This window comes from Cyprinodon variegatus, unplaced genomic scaffold, assembly GCF_000732505.1.
Source record: "Cyprinodon variegatus isolate N-32 unplaced genomic scaffold, C_variegatus-1.0 Scaffold898, whole genome shotgun sequence".
In the NCBI taxonomy this organism is placed as follows: domain Eukaryota; kingdom Metazoa; phylum Chordata; class Actinopteri; order Cyprinodontiformes; family Cyprinodontidae; genus Cyprinodon; species Cyprinodon variegatus.
This window is the reverse complement of record NW_015151351.1, coordinates 245,213-258,811: the sequence shown is the minus strand read 5'-3', so window position 1 is coordinate 258,811 and position 13,599 is coordinate 245,213. Positions and strand designations below refer to the sequence as shown.

Here is a 13,599-nt window from a genome sequence, read left to right as displayed (position 1 = left end):
ACAGTGCACACAACTGTGCACACACTCACACTGCACTACATGACTCTTCAAAGGCAAAGCACCAAGAGTTCAACTCAGAAACACCACAGGCTGGGATTGAAACCCAGGACCTTTTTTCCTGCAGAACAACAACCCTAACAAGCCCTAACAATATATAAAAAGTTCCACTTTATTCAAATATATATTATCTGTGTTTTTATGCAAGCAGAGCATATGTTACACAGAGTTGTAAAAGCAGAGTAAGGAGCAAGGCCAAAGCCAAGATAAACAGTTATGTCAGTTATCAGCACAGGACCTGCTGGAACCAAGAAGGCTGATGAAGCCAAAACACGCAGACAGGCGTATCTACTGGGCCAGCGAAGTGGCATCAACAGTGCTTTAAGGAATGGGATAAAGGAATGCAACACAGTTTATTTTCCTTGACAGACATTGGCAGGTCTCACAGTGAATGAGTCATGTTGGACAAAGAATTCTGGTGGTGTCCTTTCATTTTTGGAAGAACGCAAACTGCAGACATATATTATAAAATGAGCTCATATGCAGATGGTCACTTTTTTTTAAAACAGAGACCTGCAATCTTAGTGTAAATACACCTTTACAGGTTGACTTCCAAATAAATCTTTACATGTTATAGACATTTACCTCAATGGTCCAATTCTTAAACGAAAAGCTATAATAGGACAGCCATTAACAAATTAATTCACCACATTTCAAATGCTTTCAGATATTTAGAATTTTTTTTAGAAGCACACACTTTTACTTCATTCCATTTCGAGAAATAATGAAACTGCTAAAAGTTTTTGTCCCTATTGATATTGTTAAGGATGTTCCCTTTTCAGACAACATCGAGTTTCCTAGCATAAATCATCTTTCATCTTATCCCAGAACTCTGACCACAAGCGAAGTTCCTGTTTATGACAAATAAAAATAAAACATCTACCAAAGCAATCAATATCTCTTAAAAGGCTCATATTGTGTCACACTCCAGCTTCATATTTCAATGTCAATATTAGTCCACAGAATAAGACAAAGAGGAGAGTAATTATGAAGTAAAAAGAAAATTATGAATAAGGTTTAAAATGTGCAGCTTTTATTGTTATTGTACTCCATCAAAGCAACTTTTGCTGCTATTTCAGCTTTATTGAGCTTTTTCTACAAGTGCTAAACATCAGGATGAACCCCTCCAGGCCTTTAAAGTAAGGCTGAAACAATTAATTGGATTCATCGTGATGAATTGATTATTAAAATAATCTAAAATACTATATTCAACTAATATAGTAAACATTTAATCATTAACTGGAGTGTAGAGACTAAAAGCTGCCTTTAGCTGACAGAGTGACCCGCTTAGAGCTGGAATTATGACAAAATTGTAAAAATTCTAACTAAACATTTTGCATTTAAGTTAAAAAAAATGTTTTTTTTAATCTGTCAATACACTCTACCAAGAACTCCTCAAGTGGAAAAGTTTTAGTTTCACCTGGTTTAATTCTGTAAAAAGTCATTTTTAAGGAACCTTTAGCTATCCAATAGGGCTGAGTAATAAAATCGATTTAATCAATTTTGGATCGATTCCTTTACAATTTTGCAAAATCGATGTGTAAGAAATTAGATCGATTAGTTTTATAGTGACGTGCGTAACGTTCACATTCAAATGAGCAGGCGTGTGCAAATGCCGAACCAAGTAACACACCACTCAGCAAGCTGTCCCAACTGAAGTCTGATGTCTGGAACCATTTTGGATTTAAAACAGCAAAATACAATGTGCTGGACATGTGACATTAAGGTGACTTCCCACTACATTGATAACGAGTGGCACCTCACATCTCGTGCTACAGACCACCAAGATGACTTCAAGCCAGACAGCTACAACTATAGCCAATAGGTTGACTGAAGACATTAACAAATGGGGGCTGACCAGCAAACACCCTGTAGTTGTTACAGAAAACGCTGCAAAAATGGTTTGTGCAGTGAAAATAATCCAGCTCATGCATGTCTGCTGTGTTCCCGCTGTGTCACGTCTGCTTGCTTGTGTAAGGCTTCACCTTTTCACTTTTCAGAAACAAGTTTGCTCTTTTGAGACTGTTTTGTTCACATCTCAAGTTTAAACTGTCTGATTTACAAGTATGCACTTTGTGTTTAATATGACAGGAAAAAAAATAAATTACATCAGTATTTTGAAACAGTTGAACCACTTTCATTATTGTAAAAACGGATCGAATCGAAATTAATCGATTTAGAACTGTATGAATCAAAATCGAATTGATTCAGCACTTTGGCGAAAACACCCAGCCCTATTATCAATTTTTTTATTGATGAACTGCAAAAGTTAGCAATCAATTAATCGATTGGCAAAAATAATCATAAGTTGCAGCCCTACTTTAAAGCTGCATCTATGAGATGAAGTTACAAACAGTCGGACTCTGATTACTAAATAATTGAAACAACTGGTCCCACTGATTGCTTTTAGGAGTAAATGTTCTTAAAAATTGTTCTTTCCACTTCCTGCTGCTGTGTTACATATATAATCAAAATAAATTACTTGTGAAAATGTAATGTTTTAAATAGAGATGTCCGATAATATCGATATTAGCATAATTATGTGATATCTGTCCATATCCTTATCGGGTTTCCCCCCGATAATTAAAAGCCAATAATATAATGCCTAGATTTTGCGAAATATGTTGAAGCGAGCGCACTTGCCAACACGCGACGCTCCCTGATTATGTCATTAAACCGCGCCAGACAGCAAACTCTGTAGCAGCAGCGAAGCTAAACTGTTTGTGCTGTTTGTGGAACTTTTTTAAAGTTTCAAATGATGACTTGAAGTTTGCGATTTTCAACGAAATGTGAGGTTCTTGTCATGTTCGGGGGAACCAAGACTTCGTCCTTCAAGAACGATCCTACGCTGGATTTCATTTGTGTTTACATTCAATTCCGTGCAATTCAGCTGTACTGGTGAGGTACACTTTTTTCCAATCTGTGAAAAAAAGAGATTTATCTCTTGCTTGAATGTTGTTTGAGACAGTGTTGAAAATAAATGTCAAATTTTGTATTTTCTTAAAGTTGAAATGCTGTTTTTATTGTCTACAATGTTAATAATTTGTGGGATATACAGTGTATTGTGGGGCATTACAGTAAATATAGGTTATGCTTAAATTTTGTGACTGGCATGATGTGAAATTAGTTTATATCGCTATCGGTTTATATCGGAATTTAAAAATTCAGCATTTGGTATATAGGCATATTGAATATCGGCAAAAAAAAGGCTATATCGAGCATCCCTAGTTTTAAAGCATAAAATTGTGAAAAAGTTTGATGATCATGCTTCAGTCTGCAAGGCAGTAGCCAACCTAAAGGAGGATGGGAGTCTCCTCCAGATTCCATTTAGTTTGGCCTCCACTTGTCTCCATGCAGACTCTGGAGGTGATTCCTTAGACCGCAGTGAGCACATAAATACTTTACAACTTGAAGGATATTATAAATTCAAACGGGATTTAAAATAAATAGGAGACTGTATAAAGAAAAACATCCTGCTTGTATTTCTAGTTTTTCAAAATGAAAAGAAGCTGGGATAAAAGAAGCTACTCTGAATAATTAATCATCTACCGGCACACTATTCATTCGTCGACATTTTTTTTTAAGAGAATACAACAATTATTGTGGTAATTTATTCAAAAAGCAATACAAATACAAAAAGAAAACACAATAACACGCACAGCACAAGCTGTTTGGAAAGGAAATTATTCCTGTGTGCCAAACTCCACTGGAAAATTGTTTAATTTAAGAAAGAATCGTTTTAACCATAACGTTAAAAAGGAAAATAATTATTTAAGGTATCTAATGAAAGTAATACAGTAATACTCTTGAATTCCGCTTTATTTCTGTGAGTCTTACAGCCGCCAGTGTAGTATATTTTGATTAATTCACTGCTAATTTTGGCAAAGAAAACTATTGCTTTAAACCTGGATTAATTAGCGCCTAACGGTAGTTTATGTTTTGGGGGGTTTAATTATAACTAATGGCAATTTACTGTAAAGAGTCAACCTCCTTAAATACACTTTTCCCCATTTTGTTTTGATCTTTGATTAAGTTCGGTGGGGTTCGGTCTTACTGTCCGGTCGCGGCTCCTCCTTTAACGACACGGTTCCGTCCCTGTGGAGGAGGATGGAGGACGGCTCCTTCACCCGGCCGGGTCTCCGCAGCTGCGGGCGGGGCACCCTGAGCCCGCTGCAGCACTGGTAGCACACCGCCCATGCCTGCTCCTCGTTGATGGGCTGCTCGTAGGACTTCAGCACCTCCTCCAGAGACAGCTCCCGGGGCTCGGCCAGGTCCCGCGCCTCCGCTCGGTCCGTGGGGGCGCTCACGCGGGGATCCCCGTCCTCGGCGCTTCGGTTGGTGGATCTGGCCATGTCAGCAATGCCGCGGATCCCATTCTTCACCTGCTAAACACCGGGGTCATGGATGCTGAGCTCTGTTTGGCTCCGTCTCCAGCACACTGCTTGATGTGTTGTCAACCACTGCAGCTGTACTGGTTATATTCTGCGCTGTCAAGGTATAGGACGTTATAACTACATCCGGTTATACGCCCTACAAAAATAAAACTGATCAAACTTTCAAAATAAAAGAGGTATTTAGTCTTTATTGCGGAGCTAAAAAAATGCTGGGATTTTTGGAACTGAGCTCTGTAGAGGCCTTTTACTTTCTGGACCTGGATTATCCACTTCTGCTAGGGGCCAGGATAGGGTGGCCATTTCTATAGCACCAAAAAGGAGGACATTGTGCGGCATATCAATAAATTACTAAGGTGTACATAAGGATCAAGTAAAGTCACGTTTATAGTACAATTTTTAGTAGTTTAAAGAGGATGCTTGTGTAGCTGAATAGAACAAAATATTAAAGAAATGTAAAAAATTATTGGTTCCCAGCATTACCTTGTGGTGTTTAAAAAGTGACCACCAAATGAATCTTTAAAGTGCAGAATACCACAAAGCATAAGATGTGTGGACTTAAACGTTGAAAAAAATCTTTTTAACAAGAAACATTCATAATAAAATAGCCTAATATTTTTTTTAAACAACAATAGAGATTGTAGAAAATACATTCAACTGCCCTAAAAGTGTAGCTTTATTTTTAAGAGCCTCAGTCTTTTGGGAACTTATCTTAAGTGTCTGTGTGTGCAGCAGACCTTTCTTTATGGTCATCCCTTCAGCTGTGGGCAAATCACTGAAATCCACTTTCACGTCATAGTCTACACTTCCGTAGGACTAGGGATGTTTTATAGTATAGTCCACCTTGCAGCTCTGCACAAGTTATTTTAGCATTCAGGGGCAACAAAACATGTAAAAGCCAACATTGAAGAGTTCGCTGCTGCACGTTTCTTACTTTTATGTTAATCCTTACTCCATGCTGTTCAATTGCAGCTTTTCCTCGACTGCTTACGCCCACATCGCATCGACAAAGTGGCAGAAACCATGGAATTAATCTCCACTACTTTTGGTCATAAATTCCCGCTCTTTTGTCCATTCTGGGTTAAACGACGTCCTGGTTTTGACAGGACGCTAACTTTAATACTTAGCATCAGAATTCTGATCCTTGTTTACTTTTGTAACCAATGACAAGCAGATCTTTTTCTGACACGCCACCACTCTTAGCCAATCATCTGTTAGATCAGATAGTAATGCATTTTTGATTATTGGATATTGTGCTGCAGCCCAGGAAAAAAAAATAAAATGTATCTGCTCTACAAGCCTAGTGCCTTATAAAGGAGGACAAAAACACGTGCGGCTCGATGCAGCGCCGGACGCCGGACAGTGCAATGAAAATCCGGACTGTCCGCTCTAAAGCCGGACATCTGGCCACCCTAGGCCAGGACCACTCTACAGGGGCTCTGGCCCCTGTTGGAACCTGTCTAGAACCGCCCATTAAAGGAACAGTGGAAAAAGAGTGCAGATTTTAACAGCTAAGGATTTCTATTGAATATCAATGATGTTTTTAATGTATATAGTATAACTGCTGGGAGAAGGGATAGTTGATAGATTTGTTATATACTAAACGTGGTCTCTGTCAGAATTTGTTAGTGGATAGTTGAGCCAAAGCAGAGGCAGGAAGGCAGAGGTGAATTTCGAGTTGATTTAATGATGAATTGTAAAAACTGAAAACGAGGCAAGTTATCCAAAAATCCAAGATGAAAACCAAAGTCCAAATAAACAAGGAAACCAAGAGTCCAAAGATAAAAAAAAATATGAAAACACAAGTCTAAACGTACAAAAAAAACCATGGAGACATCAAAATCACAAGGAGGAAGGCTCAGAGAGACAAGTAGGAGGGAATATGACGGAGTTAGACGAGGTCCGAGCAAACCAGAGAACACAGCAAAATAAAAATAAAACCACTAAGACTAGAAAACAAGGAGCAAAGCAAAACTGAACACTAAAAAGAAAATATAACAGAACCAAGACTGAGACAGTACCTGAGAAAAACCTAAAGAACAAAATAAACTAAGAATTAAACCATAAAAACTAGGAAACAAGGAGAAAAGCAAAACTGGATACTCAAAAGAGAAACATCACAGAAAACAGAAACCTAACATTCTCTAGTTCTGCAAAATCTTTATGCTTTTGTCAAGCAATTATGTTATTCTGACCCACGTCCTTCTATATTCCATCTCTTAAAATTGGAGTAATGTGCCGTCTCCTCCGTGTTATGGTTAAAACCTGTTCAGATGCAGCAAGGTAGGTATAAGGAATGAACACTAATCTACAAAGATAAATTAAAGTACACAGAGGACAGGAGGTAAAACAACACTGACTACCTTCAAATAATGGAAACATAATGGTATGAACTTAATTCAATTCAATTCAGTTTATTTATATAGCACCAATTCAAAACACATGTCATCTCAAGGCACTTTACAGTTCACCAGATCATACAGTCAAATTGATATAAAGTTTTCTATCTAAGGAAAACCAGTTGATTACATCGACTCATTGACTCTAATGCAATCCCTCACACTAAGCTTGCTTGTAGCGACAGTGGAGAGGAAAGACTTCAGCAGAACCAGGCTCAGTGTGAGCAGCCATCTGCTGAGGCCGACTGAGGTTCAAGGAGACAGAAGCAGAGATACAGAAAGCAACTGTAAAAGGCGACCCCATCCAGGAAACACACAGCCAGGCAGACGAGCTCCGAGCCAGCTCCCAAGTCAGAGGATGAAGAGAGCACATCAAGCCAGTCAACGTCAGAGAAACAGGACTACACTGGAAAACAGGCCGATCTCCAGCATCTATAAACAAGGGTGTTGATGGAAGCAGCACACTTAAGATGACAAGACCTTTAAAAATAATATACAACATTAACAACAAAACAAAACAACCAAAACAAAACCCAATCATTTAAGGATCATAACAGAGTTCAGGGATATCTAGCAAATTCAGCACATTAGCATCATGGTCACTGATCCAGCTTTCCTTTTACACAGTGTAGGAGAGAACCAGGCAGGTCCTGCTTGGGAATGAAAAAAGCACCTCTATAAAATGTCCAAGCAAAAGGAAACTGAAACCCGTCTCTGATGTCCTGGTATATGTCTGCATTGAGTTCGGACTTTGGTGAATCCAGAGCACCAACACCCACAGATGATATGACTGGGAGCTTAATTTCCCACTAACGTGCAAACTTGTCTTTCACCAGAAATGAAATTTGGAACCTGAGTGTGACATTTAATTCCTTTTCTCAATAGCCTATAAGATGCTCTGATATTTTCTGTGGTTGAAAAGCCACTGAACAGAAAGAATCTGATCATTTTAGCCCACCTATTATGAGTGTGATAGCTCTTTGTGCTTTGAATCAACCCTCAGTCCAGCCTACTTACCCAAATTAGCATCTCCTAAATGCTTGGATTATTTAAGTTGCTGTTGTGCTACATTTTTCTTTTATCCCTCTTTCTTTGATTATGGTTTACCATTGCACAATTTTCTACTTTACAAAATATGAGGTTTGTCATGTTCTTTGAGTTCCAAGAAATAATGGCTTAAAAAATCTCACTCTGTTAGAATCTATGTAAATTATATGTTTCAATTACTGAATATTTTAATCCTGCAGGTTGGATTTTTTTTTCTAACGTTGATGCTCTGAAGTTGTAACTTGTGGAGAGACAATTGTGCCATCTGGTGTTCACCATGAATGTTCAACACTGTGGGTTGGAGAGCCTCTGAGCCTTTCAGGCAGTTTGGATGACACACAGCTGCTGGTGAGAGGCGTAAGGTAGGCTTTTAAGGTTTAAATTTTCCTTGATCTTTTTTTACAAGATTGAATAATCTAATTTTAGGAATTATCAAAAGGGTTTGTCCCCCTGGAGATTAAAAGGATGTTCCCTTTTCCAACAATGTCTGCACTAGCTGTCAGTTGGATAATTCAGCTTTAGCATTTCAAGGCAGAGAGAATCGCAAACATGAAAACAAATATTAGAATACGTATGTGTGTGTGTTTGGGGTTTTGTGTGTGTGAGAAAAGTAAAAAGAAAAATTCAACAATGATTTCAGAATGTTTTTTTCTAAAAGATATAAATTAGAAAAGTCTATTGATCTCGAGTTTGTTTTAAATAAAAAATATGAAATAAAATTTGCAATACTCTGACTTTTCTTTATCAAATAAAAGATTAAAATTTGAGCCTTTATGTTAAAAAAATGAAGACTGCAGATAAACATATTTTGTCAACAAATGGTGGGTTAAAGATGAGCTTTTTTAATGTTTTACTTTTTTACTTTATCATGGAAGGAAAATACACAATATCCCAGTTTAAATTTATAAAATGTGAAAGAACCAAAACCAAAAAAACCAAAAACCTTTAAGGGGCTTAAAAAGTGAGAACCACCAGATGACATTTGTTGGTCTTAAACAATTAATTAAATCATGCATATCTTAGATACTGTAGATACTTTCTCTGTCCGTATTACACTATAACAAACACTGCAGAAAAAATAAAACAACCAAAATGTAAACATTCTAAAAACAAATTTTTCAATAGTACAAATGCCATCTATCTGACACTCTAAATGTTAGCATTCATAATGATACAATACTAGACATCAACGAGGAAGGAAATGAGTGTGACTGATGCAAATGCTTTATTTTATTAAACAAATCCATGAGAGCATAATGTGTTCTAAGTAATCCAGACAGTAAGCTGTTGTCAGACGTCTGTTTGACCTATTCTAGGTCCTGTGGAGGCATTTCAGTGCTTTAGCAAAACCTTCAGCATCTTGCAGACTGCTTTTATGGTGAACTTGATGGACAGCCACATCAATAGGTATATGACAGCAGTTTTAAATGTGTACAATGTTTTCATACGCTGCATTTTAGACTCTTTTGACCTCTTTAATTCCCTTACTAGAAGTACCTTTATTAAATTTCATGATAAAATATTGTTCTAGCAGAGCACTTTGTTTGCAAAGTGCAGGTTAAAGCTGATGAGAGGCTACCCGCATTCCTGTTAACTAGATGTGCCAAAGTCCAGTCTTGAATTTCTGTTTTGCTTGAATTATTAAATGCACCTATTCTTCATCATACTAGAATCAAATAAAAAAAATTATTTTTTATGTTGTATTTTGTTTTTCACAGAGGAGCCTGGACTCAACTCGTATCAACTGAATTTAAACTTCAACAATGAGTCGCCTCTACAGATTTAGCCCCAAAGCTCTTATTCCCCTGGTAATCCTGCAGGGGGCAGCTGTAGTGCTCTTCTGCAGCTGGTATGCTCAGATTGACCCCTTCCGCTTATCTCAACCCAAAGTTCACATTCTCCTGCTGTCGTCATGGCGATCAGGTTCATCCTTCCTGGGCCAGGTTTTCAGTCAGCACCCGTCTGTTTTCTATCTCTCGGAGCCCACTTGGCACGTGTGGACCAAAGGGTGGAAATCTGGCCTACGAGCTCACAGATTTGCAGTGAGGGATCTCTTATGGCATATTTATCATTGTGACCTCTCTGTGATGCGTTCCTACCTTTCAGAAAAACACAATGTGTCCTCTTTGTTTATGTGGACTCAAAGCCGGGCGCTTTGCTCGCCACCGGCCTGCCCCCTAATGGCTACCAACCACACTCAGTGCCTACAGAGATGTGATGCTCAGGGTTTGAAGAAGGTGGAAGACACCTGTCATGGACACTCTCATATTGTGATTAAAGATGTAAGATTTTTTGAGCTGGAATCTCTTTATCCCCTTCTGCAAGACCCCAACCTGGACCTCCGCATTGTTCACCTAGTTAGAGACCCTCGGGCTGTGATGCGGTCGAGAGAGAATTCAGCCAAGGCTTTACGTAGGGACAACGCCATTGTCTTGGAGCATCGAAAGGTTCCAGAGGCCAATGTGCAGTACGAAGTCATGCAGGAGGTCTGCCAGAGCCACATGCGGATCAATGAAAGAGCAAAACTGAAACCACCCCCGTTTCTCGAAGGTCGCTACAAAATGATTCGCTTTGAAGACGTAGCACGCAACCCTCTGAAGGAGATAAACAACATGTACAAGTTTGTAGGATTAAAGTTAAACAGAAAACTTGAGGACTGGGTCTACAGAGTGACACACGGAAAGGGTCAAGGCACTTTTAAGGAAGCTTTTCAGATCACCTCCAGGAACGCCACTGAGGTCTCGCAAGCTTGGCGCGTAACAATGCAACACAGCAAGGTGAAACACATTCAGGAGGTGTGTAGAGGAGCCATGTCGCTGCTCGGCTACAAGACAGTTCACAGCAAAGAGGAGCAGAGGAGACTCGATGACGATCTGCTGGTGCAACGGCAGTTCACCTGGAGGCTAGCTAAAACATGAACTTTGAATTATTGTCAAAAGACCTCAGAGTTTGCCTCCTGCACAGATGCCCCAAAGCTCCTATAGAACTATACAAGTTTTTCTCTTTTTTTTTACAAAACAAAGCAAGCATTCCTGCAACGGTTTGAGGGGTTTGCTCCATTATTGTTGTGAGTAAAGATCATGTTTTGTACCGTAAATAGAAATGTGAAAAAACCCAATGCAGGAATGAAACTCAGAAAAACTTAATAAACAAACCCAAAAAAGTAACTTTACTTCAAAATGTATGTTTCTTTTTTTCTTTTTTTTTTTACAATCTTTATATTTTTCTTCTTTCAATGTCTTTTTCAGATTGAGTTTTGGACTCGCGTTCTTTACGAGTTGTGCTTTATTGATCACATTCTCTTCACTTTAAGCCCAATAAGAATGTTAATGCTTGACAGGCACACTGACCAATAAAAATGCTGCTGCTAACGTCGAGCAGACCAATAGAAATTTGTCGTATATCCTTACTGCAAAGGAAAGCCCACCCCTGGGAGTCCAGGGAATGGGATTTGTCAAACTTAAATTGAAAAGGAGATCTTAAAAAAAATAACAATAAAAATTCAATTACATTTTTTTAGAGGACAATAAAATTCATATGATTTAAAATTAAATTAAATTATGAAAAGAAAAAAAATTCTGAGAAAACAATGCTGTCAAAAATCATGTTTATTTCAAATTTACATACCGTATGTGCTTGCAACAAGAATGGAACAAAACACATTCCATATAACAAGAGACTTTCCCACAGCTGGTGTTTTTTGACTAAGCTTACATCTCATTTTAATCAGTGGTTAGGAGTATAGCATGACAAGTTCAGGTTATGTTCTCACGATAAAGCTGATAAAGCAAACAGTCTTACTATTTATATGGCTCATTAATAAAGCATTTTCCAGAAGATTTTAATCTGGACCTTCAAAGAAGATGAGAAGATTTCTTATAGTTTAATAAAATTTAAAAACTAAACATTAAAGATAAGGGTTTACCAAGAAGAGTAAAGTCAATTCATTAAAGTTTATTTGTCCCTAAGGGGCAATTTAAAAGGCTCAATGAAGCCACATAAACAAAAACACAATCTCTCTGAGCAAAACACGTTTAATTATTTTTATGCTCAAACACCACTCTAATCGTTGTAGCTGCAGAACATAATAGATGTTAATTTTGTCCATTTATCAATATATTCCTCAGGAATCCCTTCATTTTGTTTCCTGGTTCATTTTCCTCTTAGAATCACTCATAAATGTCAGCTTGTCCAGGATGGTTGGTCGGTTTATCTGTAGATCTAGAAAACAGCTCTCCTATCCTTAAAGACCTGAGTAGTTATCTAACATAATATAAATATACCTTACTTTTGTTTTGTCTGGCACACAGTGGGTCTTGAGGATCCACTTAGCATTGCTAAGCTACAGTCATATGCAGAGAATGACAATAGATAGCCATGTGTGAATACTTAAAAGTCTAAGGACTTCAAAGAAAATGTGTTATTTTTTATGTTCTTTCAGAGATTGTCTTTTTATGTATTGACATTTTACAATGGATATCATTATCAACTGTAGTCCTCACAAAATAATAACAAATCAGAAATAAGATATTAAATCCTTTTAACTTCCGGTAGATTTTTGGCCCTGGGTCCGGAGCCCTCTTTTGGACAACAGCAGTAAGCACTGCAGCCTCTGCATGAGGTGTGCCTGCTCTACTCCTGACCCATGTTGCAAGATGGACCTTTTTTAAATCCCATAGATGCAGCATTTTTTGGGGGGAAGTATTTATAAGATTAAGACTGACTGAGATTTGTGCAGTCAGCAGCAATAACAACTTAAATCGATTTGTATTTATTGTCCCTGCCTCCTGCCACTAGAGGGTACTCCTGCTGTTGTTGGTGAGACGTATCATGTTCACTTTCTGTTTTGACTGCGGAGCCGTGTACTGTTCAGGCTATCTCCGTCTGAATTAAGTTATTTTTCTCAGTGATATCTCTGTATCTAAGTAATCTAACTGCCCTGAAGCACTTCAAAACATAGCACCTTCTGTTGCACTTCTCTATGGCTTCTCTTTCTCCCTCCCTTGATTCTTTTCCAATTCTAACTTCTTCCTCTCGTCTCTCCTGCTCTCTGTGTCAGATGTTCAGTTATTCCTCTGGCTCCTTTAGTGATAATGGTATGTGTAATAAGTGTAGTATTTTTTTACTTTGGAGGCAAGGGTGTCAGAGTTAGAATCTGGGTTCAGGCTGTTGAACATCAGAAGTTAAAGTAGGCCCCCCACATAGTTGTCGTCCAAAAGTGCCTGAGCAGCCAGGCGATTGGGTAACAGTATGCAGAAAGCGTAGTCGTGGATCTCTGCCCCCTGGTCACCATCAACCCATCTGCGTTTTTAACTGATTTTCCCCACTCAGTGATGCACCCACTGAGAAGCCCACTCTCGTAATCGACAGCTCCGTAGTCAGAAACGAGGGATTATAGACACCAGGGACCATAGTCAAATGTTTGTCAGGGGCCATAAATGCCGGGCGACATCAAATCCTACCTGAAACTACTGGCTAAGGATAAGGTTAAATACAGTAAGATTGTTAACCACGCTGACGGCAATGACATCCAGTTACGTCGATTTGAGGGCACTAAAATTAGTGTTGCTTTAATGTCTAAGTTTGTCAAAACAATGTCGAACTCCATAATTTCTCTGGTCTGCTCCCTGATCTGATGGGTGACCTTAATAATTGGCAATCCTTTTGGGGAAAACCTGGTCTGATTTCGGAGAGATGGCATCCAT

At 38.5% G+C, this 13,599-nt stretch overlaps 2 protein-coding genes across 2 annotated transcripts in view; one reads left to right on the top strand and one right to left on the bottom strand.

Annotated features, from left to right (window-relative positions):
* Positions 1–4,530, bottom strand: part of spire2 (spire-type actin nucleation factor 2) — a 54,018-nt gene extending 49,488 nt beyond the window's left edge. The window contains exon 1 of the mRNA XM_015397943.1: positions 4,112–4,530. Coding sequence (XP_015253429.1) covers positions 4,112–4,409 — 298 coding nt within the window. The 5' untranslated portion in view covers positions 4,410–4,530. The remainder of the gene's footprint in view (positions 1–4,111) is intronic.
* A 5,127-nt stretch (positions 4,531–9,657) lies between these two features.
* On the top strand, positions 9,658–10,812 carry LOC107099704 (carbohydrate sulfotransferase 5-like). The gene has a single exon (XM_015397936.1). The coding sequence runs from the start codon at positions 9,658–9,660 to the stop codon at positions 10,810–10,812; it is 1,155 nt and encodes a 384-aa protein (XP_015253422.1).
* The last annotated feature ends 2,787 nt before the right edge of the window (positions 10,813–13,599 follow it).